Here is an 18,384-nt window from a genome sequence, read left to right as displayed (position 1 = left end):
TATCTTTATTTTATACTTTGCCTTTTCTTTTTACGTGATATATTGCTACGTATGGACAAAACCGCAACAATTTCTACTAGTGTAAGCTAACACGACAACAAAATCATGACCTTCTTGCTTAGTGAAGAGTGAATAATCACTTTTGGACTGATTGGAGTTATGTTGCTTGAAAACTAAGCTCAATTTGGCAAACCATTGCTTAGGAGCTTGTTTAAGTCCATACAAGGACTTCAACGGCTTGCACACCTTGTTTGACTGCTGAGTTAAACCAACATACTCCCCCTGAGCTTGTATATTGAACCTGAATCCTTGACCTTCATATCGTGGAGGCATCTTCATGTAAACTGTTTCTTCTAATTCTCCATGTAGAAAGGCATTTTTCACATCCATTTGATGTGTATGCCGGCCCTGTATTGTAGCTACAACAAGTAAAGCTCTCAGAGTAGTAAGTTTTGCTACAGGAGCAAATGTTTCTCCATAATCTACTCCCTCTTTTTGTCTTTTTCCTAGGATCACTGATAGGTTGTCGTACACCCGTCAAAAATAATTCCTGCAAAACCTTCTAACAATGTAGTAGGGTAAGTAGGGTCGAATCCATAAAGAGATGGCCGTTTTGTCTAGTTTATAAGGTATAGAGAAACTAAACAAGATCACAGATATTTGAATTAAAGTTTTAAACTAATCAAACTACAAAAATCAAACTAAAAAGGATCTAGGATAATGGTTCACCATGTTTATAACTATAATCTATCAAAATATCCTCAATAGTTCAATCAATCAGATATCTAGAGCACAGGTTAATCCTTGCTCAGGCATTAACGCTCTCAAATCAAAATATGCTAGTACGGTCGCTCAACATAATCAGATTTGCTAATTGTAGGTAAGCCTTTAAAGAGTATTATCTCTCGATCTATGACTCGATATTAACAATATTTAACCAAACAATTGATTAGATTGCAAGATTAAAAATAAAACACTAATCAATTATAGAAATCAATAACTAATCAAACCACGAATAAATATCAATCAATAATCATATCATATAAACATGGATTCCCAAACCCTAGAAATAAAAATTACTCTATCATGAAATAAATAATGAAATCTAAATCTACAAGGAGAAGCATAATCAAAGAAATCAAGAAAAGAAACTAAAAGAAATCATGAATTAATGAAGGAGATGAAAACTAGGGTTTACAACTTAAAACTAGAGGGAAAGAGAGGAAGCGAAAACTAAACTAAACCTAGAAAAAAAGAAAATAACGTCACAGGGAGGAGGAGAGAGAAAAAGAATGAAAAGTAATCTAAATAATATTCAATAACCTAATATGACTAGGAAAGTAATTTACATGATAAGGAAAGTCTTCAATAAATCATTAATGGACGGATTAGTGATCCACGCGTACGCGTGGCAGATTCCAGCAGAAATATTACAGTCTTCCGAAAGGAATACCTCCTTGACTAGAAGTCTCCTTGGGGCGTGTTACCTATCGTTGGAAAGATCTTCAAGTCTAGTTTCCAAATATGATGGAATTACGCGATTATAAGAAGTATATCAAAAGTTATGATTAGAAGAGTATATGAGACTCTTTTTCACATTTCTTTTAATGATTTTCCACTTTATTTTAGCTCAATTCGTACTATGAAATATGCATGACGATCCTTATGCATTGTAGCTTCCTTACAAGTGCTCATAATTCTCAAGTTTAGCTAATCATACTCCAAATACGTCCTCAATGCCTGAAATTCATCAAAAACAAGAAAACATACCGAATAGGAGTAGAAAAGCATAACTTAAGAATATAATGCAACAATGAACCTAAATATGAAACTAAATGCTCTAAAATGAGGCCTAAATGCATCTAAAAACTATATATAAAAATGACTTATCAATCACCAGTCTTGATTTAAACCTGGTGCTATTCCTCTGAGGATCAAACTTGGTAGTGTAAAGCCAGTTGCACCCAAAGACATGTTTTCCTTCAGGCAAATGTGTGATTATCCAAGTCTTATTTTCTTCGAGAACTTCAAGCTCTTCATTCATTGCAGTTAACCAGTGAGCCTGAGTCACAACCTCTTCTAAAGTTCTTGGATCACGGCCTTTGCTCATACTTGCCATAAGACAAGTGAACTTGGGGAAGACCTTGGTCTCAGTGACTTTCTTTACATAGCTAGCATCAATCTGATAGTCAGTATGCCATGAAGTTTTTCTCACTTTCTCTTCTTGATCTCTTGATTTCAGTGTGAGGTGATGCTTCCCTGGTAACTTCAGATTCTCCCCCTTTTCACAATTATCATCATGCATCCACCCACTAATGTTGATGCATTCTTGAATGATTCTGTTCAATATCGCCTTCAGTAGTGACAGTGTGAAATAAGTGTTGAGGATAGACACTCTCATAAAATTTCACATGCCTTGACACAAAAGACACTCCCGTGAGAAGATTGTGAAGTTTGTATCCCTTTTGGTTTGTAGGATAACCAAGGAATATGCAAGGCACTCCTCTCAAAATTTATCCTTTTTTCTCTTTGGATTGCTAGCAAAAGCTAAACAACCAAAACACCTCATGTGTATGTAATCAGGAGCTTGTTTATACAACACTTCATATGAAGTTTTTTTTTTCTTGAGTATGACACTAGGGAGTCTATTTGTAATCTGGGTAGCTGTCATGACACAGTCTCCCCATAATTGGAGTGGCATGCCTGCATGGAACTTCAAAGCTATTGCCATTTGAAGTATGTTTCTGTGCTTCCCCTCAGCTCTTCCATTTTGCTGAGGTGTATCAGTATAGGAGGTCTGGTGTATGATCCCCAATTTCTCAAAGAAGGGTTTGCACTTGCTATCATCAAAATTCCAGTGCATTGTCAGACCTGATAATCTTGTCATTCTTCCCAAACTAATTGTTTGCCATTCTCACAAAGTTCTGTATAGCATCAAAGGCATCAGATTTTAATTTCAATAAATGCACCCCAGTTACCCTTGAGTGATCATCTACTAAAGTAAGAAAATATATGAATTTTCCCTTGTAACTCACCTTATAAGGCCTCCAAGTGTCAATGTAGACCATCTCAAATAGATCATCAGCCATTGTATCACGTTGATTGAATGGAAGCTTAGTAAACTTTGCTAACGGGCATGTTAAATATATGTCATTGCAATATTATTTTGCTTCAATCTCCTTTATCATTACATCCCTTTTCATGGGTGCATGACCCAGTCTATGATGCCACATGCTTTCTTTGCTCAGTTTTGGCACCTTTTCCACGATGCTTGGCACTTGTCTGCTAACATTCATAACATTCTTTTCTCCTTTACTTACAACAAGAGAGTGAGATGCTTTAATAATTTCTTCCTTAATCCTTCTCAAGCTTTTTTCAATACTATAATTATAATTCAGTAACTAGGAAGGTCATGTTCACCTTTCCCTATTCCTATTACTTCATCAGTTTTCCTACTTTGTATAATACAAAATTTTCCATGAAACACAACCTTGCACTGCATATCATCACATAGCTTGTTCACAGGTAACAAATTGTGTTTAAAGCTAGGAATACACAGAATATTTTTCAACTCTACATTGTTTTTCAGAAGGACATTTCCCACATGTGAAATCCTAGATGTCTCACCAGTTGGTAAATTAATCAAACATTTCTCTTTGCTTTCAGAAACATTCTTTAGCAATTCAACACTACCAGTCATATGGTCTAAAGCACCAGAGTCTACTATCCATTCTATACTTTTTACAAAATCTGCATAATAACAACACACCATACATGAGTAGTTTGCTTCCATTTCATCATCTGTATCACACCCCTTTGAAGGTGTAGGAAGCATTCTTAACAGCTGCTCCAGTTATTGAGCTGTGTGATTGTAGAATTGCTTGAAACAGAACCAGTGTCATGACTTGGTTGAGTTCCATGAACATTAGCTGCTATTCTTGGACGTACTCCCTTGTTTCCCTTTGTTCCACTTTTGATTTGTGAAACACTTTACTTTTCCTTTCTTCTAAGCATACCCTTGTGATTTGTTTCTAGGATTCTTGTTGGGATGTCCTATTAGAAACCAACATTTGTCATTAGTGTGACCATTCTTCCCACACACTGTACAATAATCAATCCCTTGAGTTGCTCCCGATTCTGCCCCTGCACCCTTACTATACATAGCAAGAGTCATGGGTTCCTTTTTCACTTGCTTCAATATTTCCCTATGACCTTCTTCATGTTCCAAGTGACTGCAAGCTACTTCAACACTTGAAAGTGGTGTCATCATCAAAATCTGACTCTTCTGAGTCCTATATACTTCATCAAGGCCATTCAGAAACTAGAATAGTTTCTGTTCTTCTTGCTTCATATTAAGAGCCTTAATGAACTCATTTATCTCTTTAGTAAGAGAAGTGAGAGGTGGGAGACTGTTCAATGCCTCTAGTTCTTCCCATGTACACCTCATCATTGTATAGTACTCACTAATGCTCTTTTCATGTTGTTTAGTCTCATACAACTCCTTGTTGAGTTTGTATAATCTAGACCCATTAGTGAGAGCAAACCTCTAATCAAGTTGTTTCCAAATAAAGTGAGCACTATTGACAAACATAATGGACTTCTTTATAGGCTCAAACATTGAACCTAGAATCCAGGATATTATCATACTATTACATGTTTCCCAAGCTTCCTTTTTACTACGTCATTGGCATCTTTCTTCCCTAGCCCTGTAACAAACTCTAACTTTCTCTTTGATGCAAGAGCAATTTCCATAGATCTCTTCCAGGATATGTAGTTTCCTGATCCTCGGAGCTTGTCTTAACCATGAAATTGTTCCCATCAGAGGGATGAAGATACAGTGGATTAGTTGCCTCTATAGTAGTCATTTTCTTTTTCTTAGCTATTTTGAACGAATAAAGTTTCTATCTTTAATTTAAGAAACTTTCATAAACAAGTAACAGAATTTCAGTGAACTAAACAGAAATTAATTTGAGAATTTTTGAAGCAGAATGCTAAAGACATAGCCGTAGCTCTGTGATCTGATATCATGAAAACAATAATGCCATGAATGATGTTTTAGAAATTTCAGATCAGCTGTCTTTTCATTCATTCCATCATGCATTTACATTGCTGCATACATTAGTATGTATACTAGGAAACTTCTTAGAATCTAGCAGTAGTGGCAACAATGACAGCTTACACAAAAGGACAAAAAACAATTATGAGAGCACTAACACAAATCACTAGGTTGATCTTCCTAGTATTCTGCTGCTGCTGAGCACACACCAACATACATAATGCTGAGTAACCCGAGGCACTTGGGTCTGTTGTACATGGGCCCTTAGAGAGGTATGGACCATGTACCTTAACAGTCTGATATATCAGTTTGTAGGATTCGAAATATTTGTCGTGAATACTTCACTAGAATTAGATCGAAAATTAATTAAGTTAAAAAATTATAGATCTAATGTCACGTTCAGCTAAGATTTATGATACATGTATCGGATGTACTCAATATGTCCGAGCTTGCCCCACACATGTATTAGAGGTAGGATTCGAAATATTTGTCGTGATGCTGAAATTTATTCTAAAAATAAAGTTCTAATGAACGTTGCTATAGCGACATAGCGTATAATATAAACATCAAACATGTCATGTACAAACTACAATATAAGGATTATGGAGTAGCCGAGTAAATGAGTGATCCCAAGGCATGTTTGGTAGCTTGAAAAGAAGATTGATAATCCTTGCACACAGTGGCGGATCTAGGATTTGAGGAATAGGTGGTCACACCACCGTCCATTGTCCATCAATCACCAATCACATTATAACTATAGGTCTATAGCCAATATAAGCAACCAATTTAACCACACAAGCAAGTATTCAACAACAAGCAATTAATCAAAAATTTTGAGCTTCAAGATTAGAATTTGTTTACGTGAAAAGGAATAGGTAAACTTTGGCTCGTTGTTGCGGCTTGCAACCCACTTACAAGTTCTACCCTTATCAATCTCTGCTTTCTAGACCCTACTCCTTCTTCCAACCCACTTACAAGCTCTCTACAAAAACATTGAAAACAAGTGGGCAAGAGAATAGCTATGTCAGGTGGACCATAAAAATTAGGCAAACGAGGTTAAATGCAAAATGCCAATAGAACATAGAGTTGTCAATGCCAAAAATATACTCTGCATAAAAGTATTTTCCAAAATCAACAATATGCAATGCAAGGCATAAAAGTATTTTCCAAAATCAACAATATGCAATGCAAGGCAAAAAAGTAATTTCCAGAATCAACAATAAGCAATACCAGGCGAAAGCGCTAGTATTCACTAATTTCTTTATCAAAAATCACATGTCCATCTGTCACCAATATTATTAATGCTTAGTTATTGCTTAATGTTTCCATTTTACCTTCTTACATGCAACAAAGGTTTAAAAAAGTAAATATTACGACTAATTACAAACGGGAAATTAGGAATATATTAACCTAATAAAAGGCATAGCATTTGCAATTTCACAAAAATAAAAATAACCAAAAATACCACATAATTTTTTTACTGTATAAACAGTTGAAGAAAAAAAAACACAAAATATTCTGTAGCTTTATGTTTTTGCACAACTCAACAATTTATATCCTGTGATAATATTGAAAATTTGGAACTCTAATGTAAAGCAATTTTAAAACTTTTATTTTTCTAGAGATAAATTTGAATCAAGGAAGATATCTTTATTGTATTCAAATGGTTGTTCAAACCGAATTCTCCATGACGACGACTCGACGAGACCTCCGAAGTCTTCGCCAAATTAACAATGAAATCAACTAATTGTCTAATTCATCAACAAACCAAAGAATTATTGAATCAAATTTGTTTAAGTTCAACAAAATTAGGTAGAGAAAAACCCGAACCTCGAAAAGCTGCGAAAAAGAAGAGAATAGTTTCAAAGAAGAAGAACCTCGCCGGGTTTCCACCATAGTTACCAACACATGAGGTTTTCCCCAAATTCTAGGGTTTTGAATGAAAATTTTTATCTCTGAAAAAGGTAAAATGGGTATCAGTCTGTAGATCAAGACGAGATGATAATTTTAGTTGAAGATTTGAAAGAAAAACGAGATTCATGTAAAAGAAATCAAGAATTTTAGTTGAGGACTTGAGGTTAAAGGAGAGAGGAAGAGAAGAGACGTGAGAGAGAAGGTGGAGTGTATTTGTCAGGAGAGAGAAAATGCTTGTTTTGAATTTTTTTTTCCCAATTTAATAGTTGGTCACGTGACCACTGGTGACTAAGCATAGATGTATTATAGACTAGTTGTTATGCATCACCGTTAGGACAATTTCGTTGTTGTCATTATAGAATTATGTGATATGTTCTTCCTATTTAATCTCTCTGACCGAATTATTAATATGTGAAGGTACCACTGGGCCTCTTCACTGAGCAAGGTGTTCCAATAAACAAGAAAGCTGTTTATATATCCGAAATAAGTCCTGAAAGTGTTCCGAAAGCTTACTTGGCTCAGTTTGATCACGACTTTTCTCGATTTCTTAAATGTCGTTCAAGAGAAGTTGTACCCAAAGGTCTTATGCTATTAACTTTAACAGGTCGACCATCTTCCACGAATTCATTGACTTGGCAACCATTCGAGTCTGAAATCCTCACCAGGGCCCTTACTTGTCTTGTTCATGAGGTTTAGTACACTCTGTTTCTCACCAACAACATTTGTTTGATCATAATATAGTAATTGTTATTGTGGAGTCAACCTAATTTCTGCATGATTTACCTTCTTATTGTTAAATTTAGTGCTCTAATGTTTTGAGTTATCATTTACGTTTTTTAGTTACTAGTCCCTCAGTCCCTCCATCCCAAAATATAGTTTTCATTTTCATTATGGGAGTCCCAAAATATAGTTCTCATTTCTATATTTTTATTTTGAAGGAGAAATTTCATTAATTGAAAGTTAAACGATATCTACAATAGATATTAAAAAAAAAAGATATAATTAAATAAGATTAAATTAAATTCGTCTTCGAAGAAACTACAATAAATCAGATTCAGCAATGCAGCGCAACCCCCTTGTATTTGTTGAATCAAGCAACTATTGATGAGGAAGTATATCATTTTGACATAGTTTGGGAAGAACATTATTGATCGAGCCATATTTACCGCATCCAAGATACCAATATCTACCTTCATGTTGAGTCTCGAGTTTCAACCAATGAGAATAATTTCTCATATACTTAAAAACAAAAAAAAACATACTCACAACTCCCATAGGGGAGAAGGAGATCTCCACAATATAGACTAAAAGAATCTCATAAAGAGATTACTAATTTATTCAACAAAACAATAAAAAGAACTAAAAACTGAAAATAAAAGGGGAAAGGGGCTTACCATGGATGAAAACATCCATGACAACCCCTAACTAATGAAGAAGGGGTACGCGGGGATAGGGTTTTAGAGAGAAAAAAAAGAGAGAGACGGGGCGGCCTAGTTTCTATATTTAGTTCCACATTTTTTGTAATTTGTCTAGAAAAACCGTGTCCCCATCATTTATTTGCTTCTTAAAGTTTGTTTTTTTGCTTTGTTTATTCAACACAAGTGTTACAATTAATGCTCTTTCACCAATTATTCTCTATTTTTTCTCGTAAAATCATTTTTTGTTATACAACATTTATTTAAATAAACAAATTCACTATCCCTTTTAGATTATACTTACATTAATTTCCGTGAAAAAAAAAATTTAATCGAGAATTATATTTTAAGACGAAAGGAGTAATTAAAACACACAACATGGTCACATAAAACGGTCACTTAATTAAAAAACCAAAAGGGTAGCTTATGCATGGGGCCCATTAGTGTATTGTTCATCTGGCGATATGATGTATCTGGCGATATGATATAATAATACCATTATTACATAGCTGTATAATACTTCCTCCGTTTCTTTTTAATTTACCCACTTCACTTTGGGGGAGAGTTAAGGAGAAAGTACAAAAGTATGAGAGATAAATTGAAAAGGTGGAGAGAGAAACTGAAAAGTGAGAGAGAGAAACAAAAGAGTGGATTAAATTATTAAAAAGTGAATGACATAGGTGGAAAAAGAGGAGAAAGTAGATGTGATATGTTGCCAAAAATAGAAAAATTAACAGTGTGTAGATTAAAAAAACAGACTAAAAAAGAAAGTGTGTATATTAAAAAGAAACGAAGGGAGTAAGGCTATGTTGAGTTCACCTTATTTTTGCTTATTTCAGATCTAATCAGATCAGATCAGATCAGAAATAATAAGTTCATATCATATCAGATCAGTTCAGATCATGTTTATATTTAAAAATCATTATATCTTTCATTACATATTAGTAAAAATTATAATAATTGAATATTAATAAAGTACTAATTGAGACGAATCAAACAAGACCCCACATGACTATATTTTTTCTTATATATTGAGAAAAATCTAAAAGATAAGATCTTGTAATCAGATCAAATCTTAAAAAAATAAGATCAGATCAGATAAGTTCAGATTAGAAAATTTCAGGTGAACTAAACATAGCTTAAGTGACAACAAGTTCTTAGGAAAGACATTATTTGACGGTTAGATTGTGAACCAATTTAAAAAATCATTAAAAGTTAATAATGACAATAAATGCTTATAACATTATGATAAATATCGAGTTAAGTGAGCTCAAAGATAATGTTTGGCTAAATTATTACCCATATATATATATAAAATCTAAGACAAACAAATGTCATGCTGTCACATGTATGCCCCCCTCCTTCACACAATCAAATGAAATAATAAACAATAAAAATTTATGTTTCAACGATGACCTATTATTTGATATGATAATGCACTAACCAACTACAGTACAAGCTCATGTTGGTCTATGGCAGGAAAATGTCATTTAAATACAAGATATTATTTCTATTTTTGAATACTTCAAATACATGTTCGTAAATAATTCGAGCGTATCGTCCGATACAAGAACTAGTGTTTCTTAATAAGTAACACTTTTTTTATACGGAAATGTCACAATATAACTTAATAAGTGACACTAAGCTTGACATGGCAAAAAACAAATTCTTTTTATTAGAAATATGCCACTAAAAAGCTAAAAAGGATCACTATTTTTTTTAATTCCAGTCTTTAAATAATCATACTTTGTTGTAGTCCCAACTTTCTTTCTTGATTGTTTTTCGGTCTTTAATAAAGGAGGTACTTCCTCCGTTTCATAATACTCGTTACACTTTTCATTGTGGGAAGTTTCACATTACTTGCTGTTTCGGTATCGAAAACGGTGCCGGACCCTTTGAGAGTTTTCCGACAGGAGATGGATGTCCGTGAGGGATCTGCAACAATGACAAACGTGAGCTACCCTCGGGGGTGTTTCGAAGAAACCCCCTCCGACGCTCAAGTCAGCTAAATGCTCAAGAGGATTCTAGAGAGAGAGAGCTTAGAGAGAGAGAGATAGGCTATTTTTAGTATGAGAGAATGTACCTGCAGGAATAGTATTGGATGACTATTTATAGGCGTACTATTCACCTGACAGGGCGTATAATCTTGTGACACTTGTACTGTTGTGATTAATCTGTCAGAGGGAATATTCCCTCTACTTTGTCGTTTTCCATGACCGTGACGGCAATCTCGGCCCGAATGATGAATTAGGATTGGTCTCCCTTTTGCGAGCCCACGTCACTTTGGTTTGCTCTCGGTCAATATGCAATGTCCGCTAGCAAATTTGGGTCACACCCATACAACTAGCCCCCCAGCATCCTTGACGGTCGTGACCGTCATGGATGTTCTAACTTGGTGACGTGGATGAATTAAGGTTCCTCTGCTAGTTGGTCTTTTTCTTGTTTCCACGTGTCAACCTGGGGTGAGTCGTTGGTTTTTGAAAAAGTGCAATCATGACTTAACTCTGGAATCCCGCTCGTTTTCTCCTTTTTGGACTTTAGGGTATACTGCGCAAGCGACACTTGTCATGCATCCGTAGAGGCAGTTGATACGGTTCTAATCCAGGCCCCTTATTTTGGTATTTAAAAGCGAAATCCCTTTTTTCTTCTTACTTTTACTCAACTCCTTCTCCTTCCTTCAGACTTTTCTCTGGTTTTCTCCATTTTTTTGCAAACTTTGAACTCGCTGTTTCTTGGTGCCAGATTGTTTCTTTCGCCTCGAAATTACCAAAGCTTGCTACTTTTCTTCGTTCTCTTCACAATTTCCGAAAAAAGATCACCTTTTGGCTCCATTTTTGGGTTTGCTCTCTGAGGGTTTTATCGACACTGTTGCGACATTTTCTCCGGCGAACTTTTGCTTGAGAAGCATTTTCTGGGACTTTTTTTCTCGAGGTTCTTAACTTTCGGTGTGTCTCTTGTTCAAGTACCCCTTCTCCTAACCTTTAGTCTTTCTTTTCATTTTTTGTTTTTATTTCCTTCCTTGAGATCATGTCGGACCAGTCAGACAGTCAAAACTCTCTAGGCACTAATTTGGTTACTGAAAGTGAACCTTCATCCCCTTCCCTTAATATCGAACCTAGTTCGTCGGACTCTAGCCCCCCAGATGGGAGGACTCGCCTTTTGGCTGATCTCCCTCTGACTTCTGACCGGGACAGAGAGCTTAGGTCTAAGTTTTTAAACGACCGTTCTTCTCCTGAATTAACCAACCTGACCGCTCAATTCCTGACCGCTAGGATGAGTGGTGATAATCAGACACTTAAAGAACTGAGACACCAGATTCTGGCCCGTAGGACCCTTAGACATCCTCCCCCTGATGCCGTCCCTGGATTGGATGTTCAGCCTTTGAGAGAGCATGCCTGGTTAGAGAGCCTAGCTGACGCTGGGGTCGTGACCGATCCTAGTGTCTTTGACCGCCTTGCCCGAGATCCAACTCCTTCTCATCCCTCTCATCCTCCTGTTGTCAATTTAGGTTCTGATAGCGACTCTATTGCCAGCATGGAGAATGATGCTCCTTCCTCTTCTGGCCGTGACCATGACTCCCGTCCCCGTCAATTTGACGTTGGTGAAAGTTCTGCCATGCCTTCCTCTCCGCGGCCTGAGGTGATCCCGGCCCGGACTGATGTCCTCCATTCTGGGAGGTGGTTACCTTTGGACTGTAGTGACGGCCCTAAAAAGACCATCATTTGCAAGAATTGGCGGGCGGCCGCCTTGGAGCTGAACTACTGTGAGGTTGCTAGGAAATTATATGGTTTTCCGCCTGAATATAGTTTAGTAGTTCCGGCCGAGGGGGTGAAAGTGCTAGATTGCCCTGCCGGTCACGTCGCCGTTTATGCTCACCACTTAGAATATGGGTTGCGGTTCCCACTGGACCCGGTATTAGCTAAGATTCTGCAGGCCTTCAATGTTTGCCTTGCCCAACTAACACCTCTGGCCGTTAGGAACATAGTTGCTTATGTCTGGGTTTGCCGTTACTTGGGCTTTCCCGAGACTTTGAATTTGTTCCGGCGGCTACATTGGCTGAGACGGAATGGCTCCGCTGAGAAGGGTTGGTGGTCTTTGATGACGGCCGCGGACAAGATGACGGTTTATCCGAAGATGAGTGGGCTTAAGAGCTGGCAGGGAGCTTTCTATTGGCTGAAGGTTCCGGACAACTTTCCTCTCCGCCGCCACTTCACCAAACCTTATCCCAGGATGGAAGATGTCACTAAGTATGAATTGACGGAGGCCGAGATAAAGGCCTTCGAGTATTTTGACTCTGTGGACGTGGTCCTTGAGGGGGATGAGGCTGAGACGAGGATTCCCCGTAATTGGCTTCCTCACGCTAAGTACATCCTTGGGAATGAGCCTTTGTCCGCTGTCTTCCTGTGCCAGACTCATCCAGAAGGTGTGTAAAGTAAATTCTGGTCCGACATGATCTTTTTGGATTTTTTGCTTATGCGTTAAACTTTCCTTACCGTTCTGACGTATTAACTGCTTTGTGTGATTTGCTTTCAGGGGACGTCAGCTTGGATTTAGAAGAGCTGGGTTTGGATGACAAGCTACGCCCCATGGCCCCGAATCCTGACGAACCTCTCATTGACTATGACACTATCCATGGGCTTACTGGCGGCCCTCGAGGGACTGATAGGAATCCCGGTCGCGGAAACTGGGCTGGGAGGACGGCTCGTCGTGCTGGGAGGACTCAGGGTCGCGGCCTTGGCCGTGGGGAGTCGACTCCTTCTCGTTCCACCATCCAAGTCCCCATAAATAGGGGTGGCGGTAGCACCTCTCGTCGACGTCCGAGAGAGCCTGAGGTTGAGGCCCCTAACAAACGCCAGTCCGTAGAAGTTAACTCTACGGACTTGGTCGTAAATGATAATCAGGGACTCTCTCTTTCGCCTGTACGAGAGCCGGCCCCAGAGATTCAACGGTCTTCTAATTCTTTGGCTCGCAGCAAGGATGCTGCTGTTGGTTCTAGCTGGTCTACCCGCCAAAGGGTGTACGAGATGCTCAGCAGGCCAACTTTCCTCTCGGACCTTGGTCCGGGAATCTTTTGCCGGGCGCAGGAGTGGATTGAGACCAACATTGTCCCTCTTTGCGCCTCTGTCAAGGCTGCCCTTTCTCATCCTCCTTCTACTGCCGGCAAAGCTTTCAGACCGGCTCTGGATGTGAGGGAGGATGAGTCCATCTTTGCTGATATCCCTGCCAATGGCGGTACTTTAGGGTATCGTCTTTTGAAGGGGCTCCAGCTACCCTTTGATCGTCCTGCCGACAAGCTGGTCGCCCCCGCTGCTCAATTGGCTCACGACCTTGTTGTGGTAAGTTCATTCTTTTTACTTCCTTCTCTCTTTCCTCTTCTTCTTTTTTTTTTTTACTCTTTTTCCTTGCTGTGTTTCTAGGCCGGGAACTCTGCTGTTGAGCTTATAGCTCAGTATCTGGAGTACCAGCGCGTGGCTGAGAGCGCTAGTGGGGTCATCAAGGACTTGGAGGCCGACAAGAAGAGTCTTTCTCTTCAGGTTACTCAACTGGAGGGCAACCTTGAGTCCGAGAAGAAGGCGAGGACTGAGGCCGACAAGGAGATGACAGAGCTGCGGCAAAAAGCCAAAGATTTGGAAGAGCTTCAGCTGAAGTGTTCTAACTTGGAAACTGCTCTCAAGACTTCCAAGGAAGAGACGCAAGCTGCTGTGGAGGCCGCTACTGCTGAAGCCCGGCAAGCTGCCTTGGATGATTTCAAGAGGTCCGAGGAGTTTATTGGACTCCTAGGCGAGCGGTATGATGGCGGATGGGTGGCCGCTAAGAGGTGCGTCTGCCACTCCCATCCTGGCTTCGACTGGGAGCAGATGGAGGTTGCTTTTGGCGAAGGAGTCCACCGGAAACCTTTGGCGGACAAGCCCTACATATGCTCTGAGGAGATAATTGCCAACGTCCTGCCTACCGCTGAAGATGAAGCGCCCCCTTCCTGAAGATTTTGGCGGTCATCTTCAACCTCTTCCGTAGCGTCCAACAGCTTGTAATAGTTTTAGTTGTCAGCCTTTTAAATGGCATGTAAACTTTTCTTTTAACTTTTGCTACTGAATCTATAAATGCCTTGTTTTTAGTGGCTGCCAAAATTTTGTTTGTAGTTGGCCGCCAAGCCAGTAATTTATGATTCACTTATGATAGATGAACTTTCCTTGTATTCAACTTAGAACTTCTGTGCCTGCTATACAATTACGCTGTTAACGTCTGCTTTGCTTATTCTATAGCTATTTAGCATTTTATTTTGCCTGTCATTTGGCCTGCAACAATTATTTAGCCTGTCATGTGGCTGCTAACGTTTATTTTGCCTGTTATATGGCCGTTAGTATTTGTTTTGCCTGTCATGGCTTTGCATAATCGCTTAGCCTGTTATATGGCTGTTTACTACTTAGCCTGTCATGTGGCCGGCAACACTTACTTAGCCTGTCATATGGCTGGCATGAGTACTTAGCCTGTCATTTGGCTATTAACTTTATTTAGCCTGTTATATGGCTTGCATGAGTACTTAGCCTGTCATATGGCTATTAACTTTATTTAGCCTGTTATATGGCTTGTAACTTTATTCACTTTACTTCGAAAATATGGGGAGCAATGGACAAATATAAACAGAATATATCGGAATGCTAACAGAGTTTTATTTATGTATAATGCCATCAAAGGCTCTCGGCCCATTACATTTCTTTTGGACTACACATAGTATTTCTTGAGGACGTCAGCATTCCAGCAGTTCCTCAGCTCTTTCCCGTCCATTCCTTTGAGAATGAAGGATCCCGGACCTATCTTTCGAGCTATGATATATGGGCCTTCCCAATTGGCAGTTAATTTACCCTCTGAATGAGCTTTTCCAGTGGCGGCTGTCCTTCGCAGAACTAACTCGCCTTCAGCTAACGGCCTTTCCAAAACCCTCTTGTTGTAGGCTTTACGGATCCGGTCCTTGTACACCGCTGATCTCAGCTCCGCTTTTAACCTTATCTCGGGCAAGAAATCCAAACCCTCCCTTAGTACTTGATCATTCCTTTCCAGGGCCTGATGTTTTATCCGGTAGGTGGGCAAGCCTACTTCTACCGGTAGCACTACTTCTGCACCAAAAGCTAGCTTGAAAGGGCTTTCTCCCGTCGCTTCTTTCTCAGTTGTCCTATTTGCCCATAGAACAGCCGGTACCATTTCAGCCCATTTTCACTTAAACTCATCGAGCTTCTTTTTCAAGGCGTTCAAAATTTGCTTATTAGCGGCCTCTGCCTGACCGTTACTCTGGGGATGGCACACTGCGGAATATGCAAATTTCACGCGGAAGTCCGAGAGGAAAGCCTGAATGGGTCTACAATCAAACTGAACTCCGTGGTCAAACACGATCGCAGCCAGGATGCCAAACCTAGTCATCATGTTCTGCCAGATGAACTTTTTTATTTGGTTGGCCTTTATCTTTGCTGTCGGCTCTGCTTCGATCCACTTCGTGAAGTAATCTATACCCACAATCAAGAAACGCCTTCCTCCCGTCGCAGTAGTGAACGGTCCCAAGATATCCATTCCCCACTGTGCGAAAGGTATCGGACATAGAATGGGCTGCAAGTCGTTAGCGGGCCTGTTTATCACCGGTGCAAACTTCTGGCACTTATCACATTTTTTCACATAACTTTGCGCATCGGCCAACATGCTGGGCCAGTAGAATCCAGCTCTGAGTGCCTTTAAAGCCAGTGCTTTACCTCCAATGTGGTTTCCACAGACCCCCTCGTGGATTTCTTCCATTATCTTCACGGCCTCGGCAGATGTTGCGCACTTTAACAGTGGGAGGCTAAATGATTTTTTGTACAACTCGTTCTGGTATATCACGTACCAATTTGCTTGCTTCTGCAATTTTTTGGCGGCCATGGGATCTGCTGGGAGCATTCCTGTTTGCTTGTACTTCACTAGCTCTATAAACCATTCCCCTTGTTGGTCAATGCTGTTTATCACGACCACTTTCTGGGCAATGCTTTTTTCCTTGAGGATGACAACCGTTACCATTCCTTCTACCTGGAATGAATCTGAGCTAGCTAGTTTAGATAGGGAGTCCGCCTTCATGTTCTCAGCCCTTGGAATTGCTTCTACTTCAAATTGTTCCAGCTGTGCTATTATTTCTTTGGCTTTCTCCACATACTTAACCATGTTGGGTTCTCGGACCTCAAATTCTCCTTTAAGCTGACTGTTAACCAACTGTGAATCTGTTTTCAAGAGGACGCTTTTAGCTCCTGCTGCAATGCACATTCTTAAGCCAGCAATGGCTGCCTCATACTCTGATTCATTGTTTGAGGCTGGGAAAGCAAATTTGATGGCGTACTCGAAGGTGTTTCCTTCTGGGCTGGTTATCACAATACCGGCCCCAGCCCCGCTCGCGGCCGAAGAACCGTCTACCTCCAGCAGCCATGATTCTTTTTCTTTTATCTCCGCCTCCTCATATGCCTCAGTCATGAAGTCCGCCAGTGCTTGTGCTTTTATGGCCGTTCGCGGCTTGTACTGAATATCATACTCCGACAGCTCGATGGCCCATTTCAATAAGCTCCCAGAGGTGTCCATCCTTTGCAGAGCTTTCTCCAATGGCTGATTTGTTAACACATGTATCGGATGACAGTCAAAATAGGGCCTTAACTTCCGAGCCGCTATAATAACCGCCAATGCCATTTTCTCTATCTGCTGATACCGACTTTCTGGGCCGTTAAGGATGTGGCTGACAAAGTATATTGGATGCTGCTGCTTTTCCCTTTCTGTTATCAGCACTGCCGCTACCCTTTTGGGGGAGGCCGAGATGTACAATTGCAGTGTGTCTCCCGCCTCCGGCCTTGTTATTGTTGGCAGCTTTGCAAGGTGCTCTTTGACGGCCGAGAAAGCTTTGCTCTGCTCTTCTCCCCATTCGAACTTTTTATTCCCCCTTAGCAATGCGAAAAACGGAAGGGCCTTATCAGCCGACTTCGATATGAATCTCGTCAAAGCGGCCATCCTTCCCGTTAATCTTTGAATGTCTTTGACGCCTTTGGGCTCTGGAAGGCTCAAAATTGCTTGAACCTTGTCTGGGTTCGTGTCAATGCCTCTTTTGCTCACCATAAACCCAAGAAATTTTCCTGCTCTAACGCCAAAGACACACTTCTTTGGGTTCAATTTCATGCTGTATTTTCTCAACGTTTTGAATGTTTCTTCTAGATCCACCAGATGCTCTCGGTCCGTTTTACTCTTAACAATAGAGTCGTCCACATACACTTCTATATTACTCCCTTTCTGAGCCGCAAATACCTTGTCCACTAACTTCTGGTAGATTGCCCCAGCGTTTCTCAGGCCGAAAGGCATTGCCTTATAATTGTAAACACCCCCATCCGTGATGAATGCCGTTTTCTTACGGTCCTCTTTTAACAAACTGATTTGATGATACCCTGAGAAGGCATCCATGAAACTCAGTAGTGCATGTCCGCTAGTAGAATCCACTAGCTGGTCTATCCTTGGCAGAGGATAGCAGTCCTTAGGGCATGCCCTATTCAGGTTTGTGAAGTCCACGCACATACGCCATTGGTCGTTGGCCTTCTTCACCATGACTACATTTGCCAGCCATTCAGGGTAGTCACAAGGCTCGATAAAATCAGCCGCTATCAGCTTTTCTACTTCTTCTTTGATGGCCTTATTCTTTTCGGCCGAGAAGGCTCTCTTCTTCTGCTTTACCGGTCGGACTGCGCTGTCGACGTTTAAACGATGGACCATCACGGCCGGGTCTATTCCCGGCATCTCGTCCGCTGAGAAAGCAAATATGTCAGCATTTTCTCTTAGGAGAGTTACCAGGTTTACCCGGACCTCTGGGTCCATGTCCATCCCGACCGCGACCGACCGAGCAGGATCATCTGCCAATGCTTCTTGCTTAGTTTCTCCATCAGGCTGTGGCCTCGGCTCATCCTCTGGCCGGGACTCCAACTCTTCTAGCGGCACTTCTTTACTCTTCCGGAC

At 40.2% G+C, this 18,384-nt stretch overlaps 1 protein-coding gene and 1 long non-coding RNA gene across 2 annotated transcripts in view; one reads left to right on the top strand and one right to left on the bottom strand.

Moving 5' to 3' along the window:
• Positions 1 to 6,876, bottom strand: part of LOC109134683 (uncharacterized) — a 9,370-nt gene extending 2,494 nt beyond the window's left edge. Inside the window, exons 1-2 of the long non-coding RNA XR_002039563.3 lie at positions 5,918 to 6,876; positions 1 to 562 (exon numbers count right to left, since the gene is read on the bottom strand). The exon at positions 1 to 562 is cut by the window's left edge and continues 2,494 nt beyond it. This is a non-coding gene — a long non-coding RNA (uncharacterized LOC109134683). The remainder of the gene's footprint in view (positions 563 to 5,917) is intronic.
• LOC104893383 (3,7-dimethylxanthine N-methyltransferase CkTbS) overlaps positions 1 to 7,732 on the top strand; it is a 16,110-nt gene extending 8,378 nt beyond the window's left edge. Inside the window, exon 4 of the mRNA XM_010679489.4 lies at positions 7,388 to 7,732. Coding sequence (XP_010677791.4) covers positions 7,388 to 7,666 — 279 coding nt within the window. The 3' untranslated portion in view covers positions 7,667 to 7,732. The remainder of the gene's footprint in view (positions 1 to 7,387) is intronic.
• Positions 7,733 to 18,384: the final 10,652 nt, after the last annotated feature.

The sequence above is a fragment of the Beta vulgaris genome, chromosome 1, assembly GCF_026745355.1.
Source record: "Beta vulgaris subsp. vulgaris cultivar EL10 chromosome 1, EL10.2, whole genome shotgun sequence".
NCBI lineage: Eukaryota > Viridiplantae > Streptophyta > Magnoliopsida > Caryophyllales > Amaranthaceae > Beta > Beta vulgaris.
Note: the sequence above shows the minus strand (reverse complement) of the source record. Positions and strands in the feature narration are given on the sequence as shown.